At 41.0% G+C, this 25,321-nt stretch overlaps 1 protein-coding gene across 1 annotated transcript in view; it reads left to right on the top strand.

The window, feature by feature from the left end:
- The window catches only part of LOC149069996 (transient receptor potential-gamma protein-like), a 226,365-nt gene that overhangs the window by 136,580 nt on the left and 64,464 nt on the right, over positions 1-25,321 (top strand). Inside the window, exon 2 of the mRNA XM_089249484.1 lies at positions 1,808-2,179. Coding sequence (XP_089105610.1) covers positions 2,046-2,179 — 134 coding nt within the window. The 5' untranslated portion in view covers positions 1,808-2,045. The remainder of the gene's footprint in view (positions 1-1,807; positions 2,180-25,321) is intronic.

Genomic DNA, 25,321 nt, shown 5'->3' with positions numbered 1-25,321 from the left:
TGACCTGCAGAGCGAGGGGCTAGGACAGTGACTGACTAGAGCGCTTGCAAGCATGTGAATGATAAAAGAGTGACTTGCAGAAGGAGGGACTAGGACAGTGACTGACTAGAGCGCTTGCAAGCATGTGAATGACAAAAGAGTGATCTGGAGCGCATGCAGAAAAAATAACAGAAGAAAACTGAAATAGCGTATGAGCAAACGTGTAAATGATCAAAAGAGTAACCTATAAAGCAAAGAAACATGCAGTTGGTGACCAAACGAGTGGCCTAGAGCTGTGCAAGTATGAAAGCGATCAAACAGTGTGTAAGCACGTGAATGAGTGAGAGAGAGCGTGACTGAGTGAGTGTGTGTGAGCATGAGAATATGAAAATGATTTAGAGACTGTGAGCATGACAGTGACTTAGAGACACAGGTGTACTTGCAGGAGTGGTGGGAGACCAAGCGAATTATAGCATAGGGTGGTGAATTCGAGGAAAGAGCGGTGAAGAAAATTAGACTAAAATAGGAGAAGGGCGGTAAAATTCGTGCAGCCCGCAGGCGGCAAAATCATAAATGTGCCTCCGAGAATACATACGTCGTTCTAAGTTTTATGTGTTTTTGATGCAGTCACCAAAGTTTCATTAAATCTGTTGCGAGTGATGCAGATGTCATGGGATGTCGCATTCGGACGCTTCCAGTTTCACCCTTGAAACAACATTCGTCTTCTAGAACAGCCTTGGTGTTTATTGTAAGAAATTCTTCGAATAATATCCATGCAAATAATATTCAATGTGTGTATGTGTGCCCTAGGAAACCTTTTAAACCACATTCCATATTTTAGAAATATACATATACAGGGTGGTTATGAGTCAACTGACACCACTGAGACATAATGTAGCGCCCATTCTGATGGTGGTACTATTTCGATGAAATTTGGTATATACGATATATATGACATGAGTAAAAGGAATATTGAATAAAAAATAGTTCAATTCTTGACCACCAGGTGAACAGTGGTGCTTTCAGTCGCAGTTTTTGGTCCAAAGCTCCAAATAATGTATATACAGAGTGTAAATGAAATGCATCGACGAGCGCTACAAAGGTCGGAGTAGTGTCAGTGTAATTTAACTGACAATACTCAGCCTTCTACTTACACTAACAGCTAAGAATTAAGGTGCGTTTTTATTACTGACATGTACAGTATTTATTTACGTTGCGAAAGAAGAAAATGCATTTATTTTAGGACGTTTATATCTTGGGAAATCTTTCGTGAACCCCCAGCTCATCGATGCGCCGCCCCCAAAGGGAATCGCGACTCACAGTTTGGCAACCACTTCACCAGGGTATTTTGCATAATCACCTTCAAAAGCGAGAAATTTCAAGTACTTATCAAATCATACCAAATCAATCAAATTATGTATAATCACGGGTAAAAGTGATATTTTTTCTCACATTTACAAAACTTAACAACGACGTTTGGATATTATACATAATTGCCGGTGGAAAGTGCATATATATATATATTTTTTTTGTTATTTATCAAATTTACCAAATGTACTCTGGTATTATGTATAATCCCCGGTAAAAGTGATAAATTTATCAAACTTACCGAGACGATAGGGGATAATAATGTGTAATATTCCGGTTATTATGCATAGTAACCGGATTCACCAGAACATAAATATGAACAAGACATCGAAGAAAATGCCTGCATGGTTTCATTACAGATATTCCAACATATTTCTATTCCTTTATGAAAACTACGTAATTTTTTTTTTAGTTTTCGGAAAAAATACTTACGTTTTTCTCTTTTTTTTTTTCCTTTCAGGAGAACATTTTTCCCGGAAAAAAAAAGGAGTACACAGGAAAGGAAAGGAAAGGAAACAAAACAAAGCAAAAAAACAAAAACGAAAAAAAAACATGGATGATATTTCAAAGGTCCATCGTCTCACGTCTCGCTATGTGACGACGTGCCACGTGGCGGTCAACGACGGTTTACTCACTGTTTTCATTTGTACGGAAAGTGATTCTGCAGCAGTGGAAGCATCCGCAGAATCATCATCATCATGAGTCCTCAGGTTCGAGGCAAGTTACCGGCCGGTATGGAGAACCACAGACCGGCCAGGGAGGGTCAGCTGACCCTAGAAGAGAAAAGGTTCCTGGTGGCGGTGGAAAGAGGTGACCTCGCTTCCACAAGAAGGTACGCAATCATACTCTTTTTTTTTTTTCCTTTAACGAACACCTTCAACATTTTGGACATTATTTTGTACCTTAGGGGCCGTTCAAGTATTACGTAAACAAATGTTTTTGCCATTTTGACCCGCCCCCGTCAGCAAAACTCTGACGCCCTCCCCAACCTTGTCAGCAAAATTTCGTCATCAGCTCTGCCCCTCTGAATCGTAACTCATATTGGTGGGATCAGAGACGTACACGGGGGGGGGAGACATAGGAGGGGGCTCGTGCCCCCCCCCCCGCGATCAAAAATTATTTTTTTAATTCAAATTTCGGAAGAAATCAAATCACCTTTTTATGTTATTACAATCGGTTTCTGTTAATTTCAATGTTATTTGAAGGCTATGAACTCAAAATTTATCTTTAATAAATTAATTGCGACCTACCCTCTAAGCCAGTGGTTCTCAACCGGGGGGCATATGGCCCTCCTAGTGGTACTGGGATACTTCAGGGGGGGGGGCGCAGAAGAAAATGGGGAAAGGGGCTATGACAGGTGGTTTGGAGGGCTGCAGAGAGCTGAGAAGAAAAATGAAGGTGACTATTCACTTGCAGGATCCCTAGGATGGGTTTTTTTGCAGGCCCTCGGCTACATTTTGCACAGACCCCTCCTCTATATTAAATTATAGTGTGAAAAACAAAGAATTACGAAAACCATATCAGGCCCCGGGCTGCAGTTCTGTCAGTCCCACTCTTGTGAGGGGTCATGCCCGGAGGTCTCATGTCCATAAGTGGATCCCACCTTATGATATTTTGTATAGTACAATAAATTTTGAAAATAAGTAGGAAATATGTAGGCTGCTTATTTCCAGCTAACTATGGGACTACCATAGCATCACTTTGCCTAGGGGGGTCCATGATGTTGAGACGGCCCTGAATAGAACTCGGACTAGCGGAGAGCTCAATAAATTCTAGGCCAGTGATCTGGAGGCCAATCTTATTTGCAAAATTTTCGATCAGTATAAATTCACTGAAAAAAATCAATTCAATACGTATAAAGGATCTTGCTTCTAGATGAGGGTCGTAAACTCTGGGTAAGACGGGGGGCCACGAGAAAAAAAATATGGTTCAAAAGGGGCCACGGGCAAAAAAAGGTTAAGAAACACTGCTTTAAGCCATAAAATGATAAATTGCATAAAGGCCCTTGGCCCGCGGACCAAATATAGCCCTGGGGGTTATCTGATGAGGCCTGCCCTCCTCAAACCTAATTTTGTAAAAATGATGTAAGCGGTAAATTTACAGATCGCTTATGTGACCCGTGGTAGAATTCCAGAAAATTGAATCGGCTCGCGGCACATTTTCAGATCACTTAAATGACCCGGGACACAGTTCCATAACACTTAAGTGATCCGTAACACATTTAGAGATCCCTTGAGTGACATGTGACGTAATTTTAAAGCACTTAAGTGCCCCCCCCCCATTGCGGTTCGGTTCTACATCACTCATGCCACCCGCGGCATAGTCTCAGATTATTTAAGTGATCCGTGGCATATAATTACGGATCACTTGAGTGATGCGTGGCACAGTTTCAGAGCACTTAAGCAGCCCGGACACATTTCCAGATCACTTGGAAAAATTTAGAGATGACTAAAGTGGCTCTCTGTAGGGCCCTTATCAATAGGGGGGGGATGTCACTTCAAGTGCCCACAAAATATCGAAAGGTTTTTCTTGGTTTTGGCGCACCGAGTAAGATGCCATTAAAAATATTTCATATTTTCATAAAGGGTGGTTGATGACGTAAGCATTACCCAACCCCCCCCCCCTCCCCTTGTCATCAAAAGTCAGTAAATCGGAAACCCCCCCCCCCATCGATGATGACGTAATACTTGAACGGCCCCTTATGATTTAACCTTTTTTTTTCATAAATAGTTTCCCCCACTATATATATACATACAGGGTGTCCCGTAAGTGCTAGCACGGCCTTTATCTTATCCACCATCCGTCGTAGAGATATGATTCCAATTTTCAAAAATTCTCAAAAGGCGTTCAAAAATTGCCCTGTTCCAGTTTTGAGAGCGAAAATACAGTGTGTAACAAAAAAAGAAAAAAAATCTAAATTTTTATACGGTCCCCCTGTGCTGTAACTTGAAAGAAAATTAGTGGAATGGGAGAAGTCTAAATAAATCTGTCTCTGCCGAGACAGGAAGGGACTGGGTCAGTGTGTGACTCACTCCCAAGCGTGGCCCAACCCTTCCGGGTAAATGTGGCTTACATCCCACCAGGGACAGAGCCTGGACCACGACTGGCCTTTCAGTGTGTGACTCAGAGTGTGAGCAAGCATGTGAATGAACAAAAGAGTGACCTGCAGAGCGAGGGTCTAGGACAGCGACTAATTTGAGCGCTTGCAAGCATGTGAATGACAAAAGAGTGATCTGGTGCGCATTCAGAAAAAATAACAGAAAAAACCGAAATAGTGTACGAGCAAACGTGTAAATGATCAAAAGAGTAACCTATAAAGCAAAGAAACACGTCAGAATGAGTGACCAAAAGAGTCGCCTAGAGCTATGCAAGTATGCGAGCGATCAAACAGTGTGCGAGCACGTGAATAACTAAAGAGAGCAACACAGCTTCCGAGCACTTAAGTGGCCCGCGGCACTTTTTCAGAACACTTAAGTGACCCGTGGCATGTTTCTAGATCACTGAAGTTACCCGTTTATCGAGACGATCGCATAACCACCGATGCGTATCACTTGTTTTACAGATAGAAACCAATTGCGACTGATAACAATGTCGTGTAAATGAGGTTCCACTGGACATCGTACCTCCCCCACCCCATTAATGGACACTCCCCGTAAGCGGACAAAATTGTTGGTCCCATGGGTGTCAGTAATCGAGAGGCTTCACTGTATACTTCCGGGGCATTCAAGTATTACGTCAGCATCGAGGGGGTTTCGGATTGCTGACTTTTGATGACAGAGGGGGAGTGGGGTTTGTAGGTTGCTTACGTCATCAACCACCCCTTTTTGAAGATATGAAATATTCTAAGCTGCTGACGAAATTTTGCTGACAAGGGGGGGGGTCAGTGTTTTGCTGACTTTTGCTGACAAGGGGATGAGGGGGGGGGGGTCAAAAATGGAAAAAAATCTGCTTTTATAATACTTGAATGGCCCCTTACCAAAGCAAACTTCTATCAAGACTCTATAAGATGTGCCCACTCAGTACTGTGAACAAAGTTTTGCAATGTTTGCATGAAACCTTAAAACACAGGTTATGGTAAAAGTAGGCTGGGGTGGGGGAAAGGGGGGAATAATTATGAGAGATTTATAGGCACCAGTTTTAATCATGGAGGCTCCCTCTTGCGTCTGGACGAGGAATCACCGCTCTATTTCATCTGGTCTACGGAAATTTCACCCCTGGCACGTATCGTCCACGATAGATTTGCGCCCCCGGAAAATTTCGCCTTCCCTGACCGTGTAAGTGAAGAAGTGAATAGGTTAGTGATGAAGTGAACGGCCGTAAAACTGATCAAGTAAGTGGTGAGTGACCGCAAAACTGACCAAGTGTGGGGGGGGGGGGAGGGTGAATGACTGTGACTGACCAAGTGGATATGTAATAGTATGAGTGACCAATTGAAGGGGTGAGTGACAGTATGAGTGAACAAGTGATTGGTTGGGTGAACGTAGTAGAGTGATAGTATGCGACTGTATGAGAGATTAATACCCCATACGGTCACTCCTTTGGACATGAAATCACCGCTCTATTTCATCTAATTTACGGAAATCTCATACGGTCAGGCGCTCTTGATCACTCATACCCTCACTCACACGCACAATCACTTTGGTCATTCACTCAGCCAGTCACTTACTTGGTCACTCACTCATACGTTCAAGACAGGGGAAATGTCGGAGCCGAAAAATTTCCGGATACCCATTCCATTCACGGTGGCTGTGGCGTTATCTAAAATGAGAAATTCGAGTATGTATCCAAGTCACACTCCCTGCAAGTCACCAAGTCACCGCCAGTTTACGGCAATTAACAATTTTCGATTCACTCGTCATTTTTACAGGGTCAAAATCAATTCTAAACGAATGTATCCATTCGATATTTCGGTTCCCGGACCCAAATCTTCGAGGAATTCCCGATAATAAAAAGTCAGGATTGATTTTTTCCTCCAACCCAAAAATCAAGAGACATTCCGAATTATCTCTTTCTCCAATTAAGATAATGGCTTTTATTTGATTTTCGAAAACAATTTTGTCATTTCTCAATATTTTCAATCAATGAAGTAGGCAAGGACTTCACTCCGCCCTGTTTTGATGGTTATTTCAATCTTTCGAGCGACTTCAAGAAGCTCTCGAAGACGTGACTGTAACAAAAGTTTCCGCTGCAATCACTTGAATGTGATGAGGAGGGAAGAATTCGATCAATCAATCGAGCGGTAAAAACTTGAATGATTCGATAAATTAAAATTATCGATATTATTTTTTAAAAGGTGAAATGATACGAGGACAGTTTTGTAAAAAGAAAGGACGGAGGATCGTTCGGCGATGGCTTTTTCCAAACGTTCGTAGTTTCGCGGAGAAAAATGTGTGGTATACGTAGTATGATTCAGAATCTCTTGCTGACAGAGGGTGATTTTGAATCGGGGTCTGGGAATTTCGTTCCCGACATTTCGCCTGCCCCGAACGTTTGAGTGACCGAGTGAGCGACCAGGAAAGTGTCTGACTGTGAGAGTGGCCAAGCGATTGGGTGAGTAGCAGTGTTAGCGACCATATATGTGGGTAGGTGCCCGTGTGAATGAGTGACCAAGTGAGTGACCGTGTGAGTAATCATGTGAGTGAATATCCAACGGTTCGCACGCTCACTCACTCACGCGGCCAATCACTTGGTCACTCCTGGGGTCACTCACCTATTTGATCACCAATGTGGTCGCTCTTGTGGTCACTCATCTATTTGATCATGAATGTGGTAACTCACCTATTTGATCACCGATGTGGTCGCTCTTGTGGTCACTCATCTATTTGATCACCAATGTGGTCGCTCTTGTGGTCACTCACCTATTTGATCACCAATTTGGTCACTCCCGTGGTCGCTCACTCATGTGGCCAATAACTTGGTCACTCCTGTGGTCACTCACCTATTTGATCATCAATATGGTCACTCCTGTGGCCACTCACCTATTTGATCACCAATATGGTCACTCCTGTGGCCACTCACCTATTTGATCACCAATGTGGTCATTTACCTACTTGATCACCAATGTGATCACTCCTGTGGTCGCTCACTCATGTGGCCAATCACTTGGTCATTCCTGTGGTCACTCACCTGTTTGATCACCAATGTGGTCACTCCTGTGGTCACTCACATGCTCGCTCATGCAGCCAATCTTTTGGTCACTCCCGCAGTTGCTCACCCACTTAATCACCCATGTGGTCACTCGCTTGGACACTAACCCACTCACTTATGACCAATGTGGTTATTCACTTGGACACTCATGCGGTCGCTCACTTGGTCATTCATACGGTCACTCACATGGTCACTCATACGGTCGCTCACTTGGCCATTCATACGGTCACTCACATGGTCATTCATACGGTCACTCAATCCGTCACTCAGTTGGTCGCTCATACGATCATTCAATTGGACACTCATTTGGTCACTCATGCAGTCAGGACAGGCGAAATGTCGCGGACGAAATATATCTGGAGCAAAGTTTTCGTAAACCGATCCTTTTACAGTCTTCGCGGGGACGCGTATCAGGTAACGCGCTTGATATTTATTCTCGCATGATTTTTTCGTTTACGGTTTGAACCGCAAGCTTCACAACTTGAATCACCTCAATCACGAGAACGGGGAACAAAAACTCCATGTGCCCGTTCTCCACAAGTTGCCACCCATAATATCTTACTGCCCCCTATAATATAGCATTTTTTTAATGCTTTCAGCAAAAGATCAACCAATCATAATTCGTAATATTAACCAATCCCATTATTCAATGCCTTTCCAAGGATCATTACTTAACCCCATGGAGCCATTTTTTGTATTCTGATAGATAGAAAGATGAAACCAGTGGTACGTCCAATGAGCAGGTTTGAAATTTGTAATACTTTTGTTCGTAGACTTAATAACAACTTTGGCTAATGATGGCACCACAGTCTTCGTGCAATTTTTTTGAACAGCGGGTGAAATTGCCCAACGCAAGCACGGATCAAATCCCCCATTACAGAGGATTCGAAATGCTCACCTTGTCCAAAAACTATGACATGGCACACGCAAATAGTAGAATTTAAAGCTAATCTTAATTTGCCATTTCCCTGCTGAAATGGATACTCGCAGATCGATACTGTTCAAGCTGATACTGCGCTTATTGTATGTAAACAAATAAACCTCAAATTCCTACCACATGAATGAATGAACGCCAGGGTCTCTGCCACCGGACTTATCCCGTTGCCGAGATCTCTTCCAGCCCAGCTTCGTGGCAGAGTCTGGAACAAAGTGCGTGCACCTAACAGTCTGAGTGTGTAGCTAGTGTTGCGTATGATATTTCAGTGCTGTCATCTATACTTCAAATTGTGAGTGAAGTGTAATGATTGAATATTTGTAACGTTGTAGGCCTGCTGCTCTCGGTGGCGAGACTTTTTAACGGGGAGATCGGCTCGCATTCGCGCCTTGAAGTTGGGAACCACAGAAAACCAACTTCAGCCGACCACCACTGTGGGGTTCGAACCCGGATCCTCGCATCGAGAGTCCGTCACTATAACCACTCGACCACCACAGCGGCAAATTCCTACCACAGAAAATATCCACTGCAGCGCCATCTATTAGTTAAAATTGCCGCTAACTTTGCAAACTATTGTGTATAAAAAACTATGTCTGATCATCAAATTCACCACTTGTTTCATATTTTCATGTATTATCATTTTAAAATTATATCATTTTAAAGTTAAAGAGTCTTTTTAAAAACAACTCGTATTGTTTGTTTTTGTATTAGAGTAAAAAATTTTATAAAATTAAAGAAATTTCCAATTATGAACATCTCGGATTTGAAATCACTATTGGTATCTACACTCCTTGAGGGGGCGTAGGGCTTCGATATTTATTCTCGTATGGTGTTCTTGTGGACGGTTGGTTCGGCAAGTCATAAATCTTCGCAGCCGCCCATATTATTTCTGCCCCCCATAATCTAAGAACGCGTGATTATATCGAATATAAAAAAGTGGTTTTTAGAACATTCCTTTTTCAAAGTCTTCAACCGAAAAACATTTTATTGCTTTTTAGCAAGAAAAAGACGGGGCCCCCAATCATAATCCATAATATTAACCCATACCATCATTCAATGCCTTTCCAAGGAGATCATTACTTAACATGGAGCCATTTTTTTTTCTTTTATATTTTCCTTTTTTTTCCCCCCATGAATGAACTTCCATTTTCGGGAAGAATGCGATTCGGAACAGACGCGATGGAAGGGAAGGGTGGCTCGGGAAGCATATCCCGCCCAGCACTTTGGGAATTTAATCAAGTCTGTCCATCTCCAAAGCACATCTCGACAGTATTTGACTTCCAAGTCCTCCTGAAATATGTTTCCTCGCATAACCCATGCACCATACGCACCATAAAAATTGGTGTATATCTTGCCGTTCTCCCCCTCCATAAAAATAGTTTCATTGAGGACACAGTCCTTGACTTATGGTATTTATACATGGGTCAGAAGGAGAAAGAGAGAGAGAGGGAAAGAAAAAGGGGCAATGGTAGGAGACAAGAAAGAAAAAAAAAGTAGTAATTGATAGTTGCCCCACCTCGATATATCAATCATTATCGATCCTACCTACCTACCTTCTACCGAAGGTGATCCTACCTCTCGCAAAGGGCGTTGGACAGTATCGCCAAGCTCTTTTCTAATGAATGTTATTTGAAATAATACGATTTTAATGGCATGAAAATTGTTCTTAGATGCTGTTGAGTTGGGTACTGTGTAGGGTCGGTAAAACGTTACCTGTTTAGTTATTTAAGACTCAGTCGTGTGTTGTACGTGTCGTCCGTTCGACTTCACAACCAGAATATTATAAGCATCAGGAGGTAATAATGTAAAGGTGGTTGAACCTTCAGGTGTTGGACACCTTGAGATTTGTCTCTGTCAGCCACTTTCCCCCCCCCCCCCAACATTAGCCACCTTGGTGGGTAATTTGCCTGTTGTAGACTTTGTGTTTGTACTTGTGTTACTGTGTGTGTGTATACGGGGCGCCTCACCTCATAGCTGTAGCGCTGAAATGAGAGGGTGATGACACGTTAAGACAAATAATTTTTGCGATTGAGACTAGGGTTGTAAATGACTTTTATGTTCAGCATATGCTAACGCCGCTGCGGTGATCGAGTGGCCACAGTGGTGGTCGGCTGAAGTTGGTTTTCTGTGATTCCCAGCTTCAAGGCGCGAATGCGAGCCGATTCTCCCCTTTAAAAAAAGTCTCGCCACAGAGAGCAACAGACCTACAAACAGCACAAATGTAATTCGATCATAACACGTCACTCACTTCACTTCTGAAATATAGATGGCGGCACTGAAAAATCAAACACAACACTTCATACGCACGCAGACTTGTTAGGTACACACACACACAGTTACACTTCCCGCACAATTCCCTAGGTGGGCCACAGATGGTGATAGACCTGAGTTCTGCTAGGTTTGAAAGAAAAGGAAAAACACGGTATAACACATGCTAACACGGAATTTAAGTCAACAGCGCTGAAAGAACCGAGTCATCTAATGTGGCCTATGACGTTGAACCTAACTTTTCAAAAAATGGGCAAAGATGCACATTACCAGATCACTTGAGTGATCCGCGGTGGGTGCTGTTAGACATTGGACGCATTTCCACGTCACTCAACTGACCAGCGACACAGCTTCCGAGCACTTAAGTGGCCCGCGGCACTTTTTCAGATCACTTAAGTGACCCGTGACATGCTTCTAGATCACTGAAATAACCCGTGTCACATTTCCACATCATTCAAGTGACCAGCAGCACAGTTCTAGAACACTCAAGTGGCCCGCTGCACTATTATAGACCACGTAGGTGGCCTGCGGCACATTGCAAGACAATTTAAGTGGTTCGCGTCATTTTTACAGATTGCTTGAGTGACTCGCGGCACAGTTGCAGAGCACTTAAACGACCCTTGAAACATTTACAGATCAGTTTAGTGACTGCGACGGTGTTGTTCCAGAACAACAGCCGCGACACGTTTTCATACCAATGAAGTTGCCCGCACACCAAAAGGAAGATTCACTTCTGGAAAAATCCAGCGTCACGTAATTCACCGACATGCAAATTTACCGCTGGGAAAAATTCACCGACAAAACAATTCACGGAGAAATTGGTAGTGAACGAGTGAATGAAAGAGAGAGAGAAGGGGAGTATTAGCGAGAGTGGAGTGATCAAGTGAGTCAGGGAGTTAGTGAGCAGGCTATCGAGTCAGCAGATGAGCAAGTGAGTGAGCACATCTAGAAAAATCCAGCGTCACGTAATTCACCGACATGCAAATTTACCGCTGGGAAAATTCACCGACAAAACAATTCACGCAGAAATTGGTAGTGAGCGAGTGAATGAAAGAGAGAGAGAAGGGGAGTATTAGCGAGAGTGGAGTGATCAAGTGAGTCAGGGAGTTAGTGAGCAGGCTATCGAGTCAGCAGATGAGTGAGTGAGCACATCTGGAAAAATCCAGCGTCACGTAATTCACCGACATGCAAATTTACCGCTGGGAAAATTCACCGACAAAACAATTCACGGAGAAATTGGTAGTGAACGAGTGAATGAAAGAGAGAGAGAAGGGGAGTATTAGCGAGAGTGGAGTGATCAAGTGAGTCAGGGAGTTAGTGAGCAGGCTATCGAGTCAGCAGATGAGCAAGTGAGTGAGCACATCTAGAAAAATCCAGCGTCACGTAATTCACCGACATGCAAATTTACCGCTGGGAAAATTCACCGACAAAACAATTCACGCAGAAATTGGTAGTGAGCGAGTGAATGAAAGAGAGAGAGAAGGGGAGTATTAGCGAGAGTGGAGTGATCAAGTGAGTCAGGGAGTTAGTGAGCAGGCTATCGAGTCAGCAGATGAGCAAGTGAGTGAGCACATCTAGAAAAATCCAGCGTCACGTAATTCACCGACATGCAAATTTACCGCTGGGAAAATTCACCGACAAAACAATTCACGGAGAAATTGGTAGTGAGCGAGTGAATGAAAGAGAGAGAGAAGGGGAGTATTAGCGAGAGTGGAGTGATCAAGTGAGTCCGGGAGTTAGTGAGCAGGCTATCGAGTCAGCAGATGAGTGAGTGAGCACATCTGGAAAAATCCAGCGTCACGTAATTCACCGACATGCAAATTTACCGCTGGGAAAATTCACCGACAAAACAATTCACGGAGAAATTGGTAGTGAGCGAGTGAATGAAAGAGAGAGAGAAGGGGAGTATTAGCGAGAGTGGAGTGATCAAGTGAGTCAGGGAGTTAGTGAGCAGGCTATCGAGTCAGCAGATGAGCAAGTGAGTGAGCACATCTAGAAAAATCCAGCGTCACGTAATTCACCGACATGCAAATTTACCGCTGGGAAAATTCACCGACAAAACAATTCACGGAGAAATTGGTAGTGAGCGAGTGAATGAAAGAGAGAGAGAAGGGGAGTATTAGCGAGAGTGGAGTGATCAAGTGAGTCAGGGAGTTAGTGAGCAGGCTATCGAGTCAGCAGATGAGCAAGTGAGTGAGCACATCTAGAAAAATCCAGCGTCACGTAATTCACCGACATGCAAATTTACCGCTGGGAAAATTCACCGACAAAACAATTCACGGAGAAATTGGTAGTGAGCGAGTGAATGAAAGAGAGAGAGAAGGGGAGTATTAGCGAGAGTGGAGTGATCAAGTGAGTCAGGGAGTTAGTGAGCAGGCTATCAAATGAGTGAGTCAGCAGATGAGCAAGTGAGTGAGCACTTCTGGAAAAATCCAGCGTCACGTAATTCCCCGACATGCAAATTTACCTCTGGGAAAATTCACCGACAAAACAATTCACGGAGAAATTGGTAGTGAGCGAGTGAATGAAAGAGAGAGAGGGGGAGTATTAGCGAGAGTGGAGTAATCAAGTGAGTCAGGGAGTTAGTGAGCAGGCTATCGAGTCAGCAGATGAGTGAGTGAGCACATCTGGAAAAATCCGGCGTCACGTAATTCACCGACATGCAAATTTACCGCTGGGAAAAATTCACCGACAAAACAATTCACGGAGAAATTGGTAGTGAACGAGTGAATGAAAGAGAGAGAGAAGGGGAGTATTAGCGAGAGTGGAGTGATCAAGTGAGTCAGGGAGTTAGTGAGCAGGCTATCAAATGAGTGAGTCAGCAGATGAGCAAGTGAGTGAGCACTTCTGGAAAAATCCAGCGTCACGTAATTCCCCGACATGCAAATTTACCTCTGGGAAAATTCACCGACAAAACAATTCACGGAGAAATTGGTAGTGAGCGAGTGAATGAAAGAGAGAGAGGGGGAGTATTAGCGAGAGTGGAGTAATCAAGTGAGTCAGGGAGTTAGTGAGCAGGCTATCAAATGAGTGAGTCAGCAGATGAGCAAGTGAGTGAACAGGTGAGAAAAATGAATTTCTGGAACACTCCCGCAATATTAACTGTTCCGATTTTTTAATAAAAAATGGCCCCTTTATCCCTTATGTTTTGAACGAAACTTACTTGAATTTTCATACTTTAGATGGAACCAAAGAAAATTAACAATATTTTCCCAACTTATTAATTATATTATTGTAATTACAAATGTGTCTATATATTCATAGTTGTCATAATATAATGGAAGATGGTGAAAGTGCCAAAAAAAAAATTCAAACACCTTTTTTCCTCACGTTTAAGATTTTAATCCACTGCAATTTCCATTAGCGCATCGTTTCCTGCCAGTGATGATTTCCCATTTTTCAGTGGTTTTTGGTTGCAATTGGCAACTGCTAACTTTTGCCATCATTTTTGTTGATATAATCGGTGTGATTTCCCGTATTTTCTCTTAGAAAATATGGTCAGCCTGCTTTACATTTAAAAAAAATTGTGCTATTGACGTGCCCCGTATCGTATACAACATTTTAGTTTTCAACGCGAAAATCAGGTATTCTTTATCCATATTAATGACTGAGTATCAGTTTTAGAGTATTAAGTACTAGAAAAGCAATTGAGTTGGCCTTTCACTCGAGTATTCAGTGTTTCATGGCAAAGCAGGTGCATAATTGATGGCGAATTCTGATCGGAAAAATACGCTGGACGCACATCCCGTAATGGCTGGACTCGCCGGACACTCAGGAAAAAGGAAGTCATCCATAAAACTGCATTCATTCGACGACCGGGGGCTACAGTTATCTCCCTTAAGATGGAATGAATCACTAATCGATGGAAGTCTAAGTAGCGAAAAGAACCGGAGTTCTCTAGATATTTCAATTCTCGTATCGTTAGTCGGCTCTGCAAGCTCCAATTAATATGCAGATCAGACGGGTTTGATGTTCGTGAAAGATTTCCTCGCGAAGACAATGGAAGTTTCATGTCTTAGAAAAGGAATAATCATTATTTTTTGAGAATTTCAATTCAAATGAAACAATCTTAGTGATCAGAAATACATGGTGCCTCATGAATTCGTAAATAGTTTAAGGCTGACTACGGTCAAATGACGATTTTTTCGAAAATTGTCGAAAATGGTTTTATAAATTCATTTGGAAGAATGTTTTACACACAATCCAAAACTATTTTGTTCTTGCACATGCACAATAAGTAGCAACAAAGTTATGGTTGATTCAAATCTTCTGGAACAATGGTTTTGTAGGCAACAAACATTTTTCAAACGCGTTTTTTGAGGGGATTCATTTTTTTGTTACTTTATTTCACGCGAAACCTAATTTCTCAAACACTATGCAAGATATTCTCATGAAATTATTCAACAGTGTTCCTGATAACGTTAGCTGTTCAGTGAACTAAGATCTTGGCCATATGTTTAGAATTCAATACTTTACAACTGTTTGAATGAAAAAAAAAATTGAATTTTTTTGTGTGAAAATTCACGTATTGTTTCACGAAAACTGCCATATCTCAGAGAATATCTTATGTATCAAAACTTTTAGTTCATTGCAAAGACAACAGTCACAGAAACATACATGATCAAAATTATTCAAGTAAATGGTGTGGTTTTTAGTGTACAATGTTTGGCGTAAGTACTGAAAATGATCCAATTTTGAGGACATAATTCAGAATTTCTCAAAAATTTTGGAGGTATTTCAGAAATTTCACTGGATTTATTTATTTCATGCAGTACTTTTATTCAAACCTCACTTGTTTTGGGAAAATCACTGTGTTTTCAAAAAAGTGTCTTCTTTCTCTCTCTCTCTCTCAGTTGCCTTAAAAATTCATAAAAATTGAAGGAATTTATATATTTGAATGCGGTTTGAAAAAAATGTTATTCACGCGGGGGGGATTGGGCTTTTTTTTTTGGTAAAGAAAAATTTTAGTTCAAATTTTTGTCGATAGAGAGTACTACACGGAAACAAATCACTGTAAATATGCAAATCATACACTTTTTCCTGTTATATAACAGGAAAATCAAATTTTCCTGTTATTGGTGCTCACATAAGGTTTTCATTGCGATGTTGGCATTGGTGGATAAAGTAACATTCGTGAAGTTGTTTTATTTCAGCCACGATTCTCCGGCTGAAGCTTTACTTTTCAGACGCAGAAGAGATGAAGAAACGTTTTAAATTTTTAGAAGTCTGCGATTTGTTTTCTTGCAGTGCTCCCTATCGATGGAAATATTAACTAAATTTTCTCCTTCGTGTGAGAATGACTTTTTCGCAAACCGAATTCAACCAGTTCCTTCAATTTTTATAAATTTTTAAACTACTTACGAATTTATGAGACATGATGGTAGTATTACTGCGCAGCGCATTTTGTCTGGTCAGGATTTCACTTGCGTCCTCGAAACGAAAAATAATGAACTAACTATTTTATCGAATTTCTCGAAATAGAGGATTATGGATGTAACTTCTTATAAAATGGGCAGAATTTAATGGTTCTCGACAGAGATACAGAATGTAGGACGGACGGCAATTAACAAAAGTGGAGGTATCGTATCAGGACTGTGAAAAATGCTTATGATATCCAAGAATGTCAGGTGGGACTTGGCAATTGCAAGGTAAAAATATGACACCTAAGAAACTTATACGATATATGATCGTCTCGTAGCGAGTTACTATACTTTTAATGAGACAGTTCATGAGTCTTGTAGCAGCCTCTTTTGTTCCAAAGTAGTTCATTTCTCTTACATGGCTCTCGTTTGGGAGATTTTAAACTACCCGCTGGAGTATATCGGCTTCAAATATGGAGCTCTGGCTATATAACCAATTCATCCCTCATAATAACCTTGTTTCGAAGATGTTCATCCTTATAAAACCAAACGTGCCCTCACGTTAATATTCCTGAGGAACTTCTAACGTTATAGAGGACGAGTGTTGCGGACTGAGATCCATCCAGCCACGCCTCTGAATATCGCATGTATTTCTCTCTGAAACAGTGTTTCTTAACCTTTTTCAGCTCATGGCCCCCCGTGGATCACTTTTTTTTTTCTTGTAGCCCCCCGTTCTATCTGAAGCCCCCCCCCCTACCCTCATCCAAGAGTGAGGTACTTTCTATTTTCTTATTACGAATTAAATTTTAATTAATCAGATCAATCTCTGCAATCCTGGATTGGAGAACTGGAGATACCGCAAGACACCCAGGCTCTGTCGCAAGAAGCAACGTAAGTTCTTCGTCCCCCCCCCCTCCCTGAAGAGGGGAGGTCCAGAGCATCTCCATCAAAACCAATATCCAAAGGTCTCTCGATCAGGCGCAATGACAATAACAATCCACGATAGTAATGACAACAAGTGGGAAAACCAGCGCTTTTGGTGCTCAATGACTGCGCCGTCCAGCGCTCGAGTCAATTCCATGCATCGTATGGGCGAAGTTTTTGCTTGTCTTCTAGCACTCCCTAAAGTTACACCAATGAGTTCTGAAGCACTTTGGCGTTCAATGACTACCACTTCACCAAACACCAGCTATGGTCATATCACCATATTGCAATTGATGGGTTGGAAATGAAGGCGTTATCTATCAGTGGTCGCCTGAAACTCGTTAGGGGATATCTTACCTATATCCTCCCTCGGGTTTCAACCTGGGACCGTGATGGCAACCTTCACGGTGGTAGACGAGCATCTTACCAACACGCCACTAGGAGAGTTCGATGACTGCGGAGTCTAGAGAGCTTCAGCGCTTGAGTTAAGACCGCAGATTGCATGTCGAAGGTTGCTTGTCTTCTATCACTCCCTTAAGTTTCGCCAATGAGTTCTGAAGCGCTGAGCTCTAAATCACGGTGTATTTTCGATTCAATGCATCAGTAAAAGGGGAACAGCCAAAACCCTCGAAAAAGAACTGTTTTTGCATTCATACGTTTATTGTGTGATCTTATCCGATCATAATAACCCAAAAGAAAAGCCTCATTCGAAGATAAACAGAAGCCGTTTCTTCGCTCGTTTCCAGCTTTTATTCTATTATCCAAAAAAATAAAATAGTTGTACTCTCCGGTGTTAGTAGAAGAGAGAGAGAGACAGAGGACCACCCAACACTAGCGGAAATTATTCCAGGATTTTCCGGAAATTGCATAGAGATTCCGGAGAAAGATTCGGCAGCCGATGGCGGTCGCGGCGGCTCCCCTCCCGCCCCCCCCCCACCTCTAGCAAACGTTCCGGGGGGCGTTATTCCATTCACACAAATTGCTTCGAGTCAAATGTTTTGCAATACGAGACGATGATGATAGCGAACAAAAATTATATATATATATATATACACATATAAAATATACCTTTATCTTTAAAAACAAAACCAAAAATTTCTGGTATCCGATTTTTGTTGGAGAATAATTGTCTCATAAGTTACCGGAGAATGTTTTTCTCTTTACCTTAACGTGAAAAATGATCCGAAGATCTGAACTGATTTTGACAGGAAAATGTAAATTTGTTGTTTTTTTTTAAATTTTCTGAATGGTATCTTATAATTGATTATCACTTTCTTTTGATGCGTGTGTTGCGGTAAATGTAATAATTCGGTTATTGTTCATAATAACCGGTTATTATGTATAATCGCCAGTCGTCTCAGCAGCAGGGCGCGGTAGCCCAGGTCGATGAGATACTCGCCTAAAGTACCGAAGGATGTTTAGAGGTGTCGCGAGTTCGATACCCGGTTCGTCCTTGTCAGAAAACTTTCCTGACACAGGGGTACAACAAAAACGGCGACTTGACCGCAGCAAAAAATTGGTACCGCAGGGGGCCCCCATCGAGGGGTTAGCGTACCGACCTCTGGATGAGTATAAGAAACAAGCCTGCCGTTCGGAATCGGCAATAAATTGTAGGTCCCGGTCTAATTAGCCCTCGTGTGCAGAAAATGACCGTGGTGCGACAAAAATGATCAAATTCAGTCGTCTCAGCACAGCGTGATCCCACCCCTCGGTGTAAAACGCTTACATCCCGCTTGGGACAGGGTGTGGACCATGTCTGGACTTACAGTCGTCTCAGCAAGTCGTCTAATGCAAGTTGTCCTACAGATAAATTGAGCCCGCATCATGCCTGTAACCCACACCGGCACATACCTGTACAGTTTTTATATTTTTGCACAGTGCCTGCATCGTTTATACTCCTGCTCTGGGCGCAATATTTGCTTCTATTCTCTGTTCCATGCCCGTAGTGACATGATATTGCACATGATTTTCCATATTGCCTTGCCCACACCACACTGTATATAATATGTCCTGTCATGTACTGTCTTCAATCTGTTTTGAATAAAACAACCTGAAGAACGTTGCGACAAGGCCGCTGGGGGTGCATATGGCCGAGGTAGGGTATTCGGAGGAGGGGGGGGGACTTTCAGGAACAACGGAGGTTGCAGAACATCGGTAGACTGCTGGGATAAATTAGGGGTTACAGTGGGTTGTCGGGGGTCTCGGCGGACAGTCATGGGAGAAGATCCCGTGGGGATCCGCCCCGGTCATCCGACCCTCCTCAGCAAGACTCAACCCAGTCGGGTAAAGGGCTTATATCCCTCAAGGGATAGAGTCCGGGTCTTGTCTGGTACATCAGTCGTCTCAGTAAGTTTGAGAGAGCAACAGACCCACAAAACGGTACAAATATTCAATTATACTTCACTCACTTCACTTCGGAAATATAGATGGCGCACTGAACAGGAGATGGTGCACTGAACGTGGATAACAGGAGATACGCACTCAGACTATTAGGTACACACACTTACATTTCCGGCACAACTTACTAGGTAGTAAATTGCCCATGGCGATAGACCTGAGTTGTGTTTGGTTTAAAAGAAAGAAAAAAGTAAGTTTGATATATCTTTGAGACAGAGCGGTGGGTTATGATTTGGTTTAGGAGGAGGTAAGCTTGATAATTTTATCCCTTTTACCGGTGATTATGCATAATACCCAAGCGTCGTTGTTAAATATGATGAAAACTAAAAAAGTTACCCCTTTTTTAGTGATTATAACTTACATAATACACACCGATGGTAATTATGTATTAACTTACATAATTACCATCGTTGGTAAATGTGATAAATACTAAAAAAGATATTATACTAAAAAGATAAGATGCTAAAAAGAATTATCCCTTTTAACGGTGATTATAACTTACATAACACATGCAGGAAAAACTTGTGAAAATGCAAGGAGTCGAAGAATTTGTTAAATAAGAGTTCATTACATCAGGGAACAATCATAATACTTGTTAAATCAGTAACCATTATACTGGGCTGCGATAATAAAAGTTGTTAAATTACAGACCATTATATCGCGATGCAATCGTAAAATTTGTTAAATGAGAATGTGTTATATTGGGGATACGATCGTAAAATTTGTTGCATAGGTGTTCGTTATAGCGAGGTCCAATTTCAGAATTCGTCGAATAGGAATTAATTGCAGGAGTTATTTCGGGGGTGCTTGGTGAAATTCGTGTAATCACTGTTAATTGGTATTAAGGGATAATTTTTTATCATTTATCAAATTTACCAACGGCGCTTGGGTATTATGCATAATCACCAGTAAAAGTGATATTTTTTTTTAGCATCTATCACATATACCAACCGCGCTCGAGTCTTATTCATAATCACCAGTAAAAGTGATAGTTTTTAGCATTTATGGAATTTGCTAACGACGTTTGGAATTTATGCATAACTTCCGGTAAAAGTGATAATTTTTTTAGCATTCATCAAATTTACCAACGACGCTTGGGCATTATGCGTAATCACCGGTAAAAAGTATAATGTTTTTCAACACTTACGAAATTTACCACCGTCGCTTGTGTAACATACATAATTGCCGGTAAAAGTGATAAATTCAGGATAATTCATCAAACTTACCGAAATGGTCAGCGATTATTCGTAATAACCGGTTATTACGCATAGTAACCGGAATTTATCACATTTTCGGTGACATGTATTTCCTGCAAAAATAATATTTATCGATTGATTTTGAGAGAGAGAGAGAGGTCCCATGTACGCTAAGGATAAGGTCATCGTCTCCTATGGAGCAAAACGCGGCCATTTTCTACGCCCTGTGGAAACAAACGACGATATTTCGTGACCATTTCCCGAGAATCAATGACTTCGATTGCACTTAATCGCTCTCACGATATAACAAGAGCCCAGGAAAAGTCCGTCCATTTCTACTTTTTTCCGTATTTTGTCTTTACAGTTTCCCCTCCATTTTGAGTAATATTATTGCGAAATTAAGTGAAAAAAGATCAAAAGTCATATTCGTTTCCAATATGCAGCACAGGAACATGAATCGCCCCGTAATTTATCCCGTTTTGTTCTTTTTCTGGGATGGAAATGGACATGTGATATGTCTGTTATATGAGATGATATCATTATCGAGAAAATCAGAATAAAATTGATTTTGCAGTACAGTGAAACCCCTCTTTTTCGGACGAGAAAAGAGTACGGGGATGACCGTTATACAGGGGGTTTGAAATGCGTACGAGGGGGTGCCCAAAAGTAACCGGAATTTAGTTTTTAAAATTTGTTTATTCAATTTTTTTAAATTCCTCACTTCCCTTGGAAGTACATGGTGATTGTATTTAAATTCCCTTACGTTTAATAGTTGTCACCTCTCAAATTACTCATCCGAACACAGGTAAATTTTCAGGATATCTTAATGAGAACATGGAACAGAGATTTGTGCAATAAAAAATAGTTCAATTTTTGACCACCAGGGTAAACAAGGGGCGATTTTATTTTCTATGGCATTTTACACTTTCACATCGTCCATATAGCGTATATACCAGTGTTTCTCAAAATGGGTAATATCGACCTTCTGGGGTGATGTAAGGGTCCAGGGGGTCGGTAGAAGCTCTGAGTTTAGTATAGGATCCTATGGATTGGGGGTCGATGAGAAGAAAAATTTCATGAAGAAGGGGGGAAGGGGGCGATGGGACGAAATGTTTCAAAAACGATGGTACATATCATGTTTCAATGGAATACGTCTACCAGAACGGGCGCGACATAGATCGGAGTAGTGTCACTATACCAACGTCTTGGTCTCAGCAGTGTCACAAAACGGAAACTACTCAGACCCCTATTGCATCCGTTCTGGTGGATGCATTCCATTGAAACGTGGTATATACCCTTCATCGACAATGGGAAAAAGGAAAATTCAATAAATAGAGCCTATTTTCACCTGGTGGTTAAAAATTTAACTATTTTTTTATTTCATGAATTTCCCTCCCATGGTCTCATTAAGATATATTTGAAATTTGGCTGTGTTCGGATGAGTCGTTTGTGAGGAAAAACTATTCAGAGTAAGGGAACTTTAATAATAATCACCCTGTACTCTCCATTAGAGGTAATACACTTGGCGAGTCTTTTCTTCCATTGTGGAGACATTTTTTTGAATTCTTCTGTTGTGACGCCGGACTCCATCGTTTTTGTTTGCACCTTATCCAAAAAGCGATGGCAAAACGCTTCCATCTCAGATCCCTCATCATTCGTAGGAATAAGGAAAAGTCACACGTAGATGTAGTCCGTGTGGGGACACAGAAGTCACACTGTTTAACAATCGGCACACTGTGAAGGATGTGTGAAACGGCGCATTTTTTTTGACACGATGCAAAAACCAGTCACCCGCAGAAGCGCGCGCACTTAGGGTTTTGCCGCCTGCGAGCTGCACGAATTTTTCCACCATTCTCCCATTCTAGTCTACATTTCTTGACTACTCTTTTCCTGATTTCGAGGTTACCTACTTCGGGGTTACCTCTATGACCTACTTTGCCTCTCCCCCCCCCCCTTCGCTACTGAACCTGTGCCTATTTTGGTCACACTCATGCTCAAAAACTCTCTAGGTCACACTTTAGTCGGGCGCAGTTGCCCAAAACGTTAAGATACATGCCTAAAGTAACCGAAAGATGTTTAGAGGCGTCGCGAGTTCGGTACCCGGTTCACCCTTGTCAGAACACTTTCCTGACACAGGGGTACAACAGAAACGGCGACATGACCACAGAAAGAAATTGCTACCGCAGGGAGTCCCCCATCGAGGGGTTAGCGCATCAACCGCTCGATGAGTATAAAAACAAGCCTGCCGTTCGGAGTCGACAATAAATTGTAGGTCTCGGTCCAATTAGCCCTCGTGTACAGAAAATGTCCGCGGTGCGACAAAAATGATCTCAAATGTGATCAGGTTAGCACTTTCGACACTACACGTACATTGTTTATTTGACTAGAATTGCAGTTCTGTGCCAGTGAAGAAATTGGATGAGCAATAAAGATTGTGTTGAGATGCGCATGCTGAAGAAAAAAATGCTTTTACTAGCGTCCTCTGCAGTTGAATTATAACATTTCTTTTCTGAATTGATAAATATTACACACATTATTTTTAGTTGTTTTTTTGGAGAAACTTACGTTGTAACTTATTATTTTAAAATGAAATTTGTTATAGTTGAAGTCAATTATAGAAAAATCTTATGCAGTCAAATATCAGTTAATACATTTGTATTATATTTTATTGTGGTGGGCAAATTTCATTCTGTTTTCGACAATAGTTAAGTTTCGATTTCGTGCGTGTCGAAGTAAATTAGTTTCGTTTTTCAGCGTCATCTATCTTTTACAAACATCTTTGACTTTAAATATAATTTCCTAATTTTACGCGTATAAAAATTTTGACCATATTTTTTCTATTTTCCATATTGTTTTTTTTTTGTCTAAAAAATCAATATTTTGATGATTTTATAAAATAATTGATAGTTTTTTGGCAAGTAGTGCACACTTAAAAAATAATGATAGATTGAAATATCGGTCAATATGATGGTTTTTTTTTTGCCTTAATGAGCTAGAACCGTTACAAAACGCGATGCCGATTGCAATGCACGCGTATTTTGTAGTGTTACAAGTTAATTATGTTTGAATGTAGGAGCCAGGGGAGGGGGAAGACAAAACTATTGCCTGGAGCATGTAAAAATTGTGACAGGGCATACATTTTTCTATATGCCTATACGTTCGCTTCGTTTGATACATACATTTTCCATATACTGAACATTCCTAATCTTTAAACCAGGCATCTTCGACCCATTGCTCGTGAGCACCGCGGTGCTCCCTGAAGCACCTGGACTGCTCGATGCTCATGCTCGATTTCGTGCTCTCGAGACTTGATCAACGTTCCAATTAAACACCTTGTACAAATTGCATCCAAGGATTGAAATCATCCTCTGATTTCACGCATTTTCAAGCCAAACTTACTGTAAGGGTGCTCTTCTTTTGATGATGGGTACAGGCAGTGCTCGCGACTAGCAAAAGGTTGAAGATATCTACTTTAAACGATGATATTTTCGGAATGACGAGAAGCACTGATTTCTTTTTTGTTGGATAATTTTCCGAAAAAGATTACCCGCACCGCTTTCGTTTTAGCGTCATTGTAGATTATTTGACGTTTTTAGAAGCTTTCCAATTTTCGAAACACCCGGTACTTACATATACACAGACTAACTTTAAAAAAAGTAAATATCCTCGAGTAATTTTCCCGTCTGAAAAAAAAACATCAAATAAAGGAAGTTAAATAAAAATTTCCCGCTCGAATGTATAAAAATATAAATTCGTAAATATTTTTCTTTTCGAATCTCGTCGAGGAAAGAATAAAAAAAAGGAATAAAGACAGGAATGGAATAAAAAAGAGCAAATATTGTTGTTATCTCTCAACTTGAATAAGTCATTAGGACGTGTAAAAACATGAATAAAGTGCTGATGATGATGGTCCTTCTTCTTTCTCCACTAGAGGTTTTTTTATGCTCTCTCTTAATGGTGACTAATCAATCTTTTCTGAAAATATCATTGCGGAAGAAGAAATATATATCATATACTTGAGGAAGAAGGAAATTGCTGGAAATTCAGGATAAAACGAGGAAATTTTGTGTCCGACATTAATTTCTAGGAGTTTCTGCGGTGACATTTTTGAAATTTGAATCTTATTATTATCATTATTTTATTCAACAACAACAAAAACATGACAAACTGGTACAAACATATACAAAAAGACAAACACATGAATGCTAAATTAATCTCATTCGCAGAAAATACAATACTTTATGTTGAAGACAATGAAATTACAAATTTAATAATAAAAAGTTGAAGAAAACCTATTCAAAACCAGTACTTGGCTTAAGAAAAATAAACTAAAACTAAACATACAGAAAACTAAAAAACAAGAAACATAATTACCTTGACAAATTTAAGTATAAAAATTCATGATCATTGTCCGTGTCAACATATTTTACAATGTAACTGTCAAGGAATTGAAAGAGTGTATGAATACAACTACTTAGGAATAATTATAGAAGGTAATTTAAAAAGGTGTGAAAAATAATAAAAAAATTAGGAATATATGTGCAGCAATTTTATATAGACTTAGGCCGGTATTACACTATAAAAGTTTTATAAAAATTATCTTATAAAAATTTGAAAATGTAACTAATAAGCACATCTGTTACATTTGAGCGAACTCAACCGATCCGCCTATTGGTTGCATTTTTCAAGTTTTATGAACGAAATTTTATCAAACTTTTATAGTGTAATGCTGGCCTAACGCCGGTATT

This window comes from Pholcus phalangioides, unplaced genomic scaffold (assembly GCF_987345545.1).
Source record: "Pholcus phalangioides strain wild (caught in Gottingen) unplaced genomic scaffold, Ppha-v1.0 ptg000022l_1, whole genome shotgun sequence".
Classification (NCBI taxonomy): Eukaryota; Metazoa; Arthropoda; class Arachnida; order Araneae; family Pholcidae; genus Pholcus; species Pholcus phalangioides.
The sequence above is the reverse complement of the archived record's forward strand: the minus strand, read 5'-3'. Positions and strand labels throughout refer to the sequence as shown.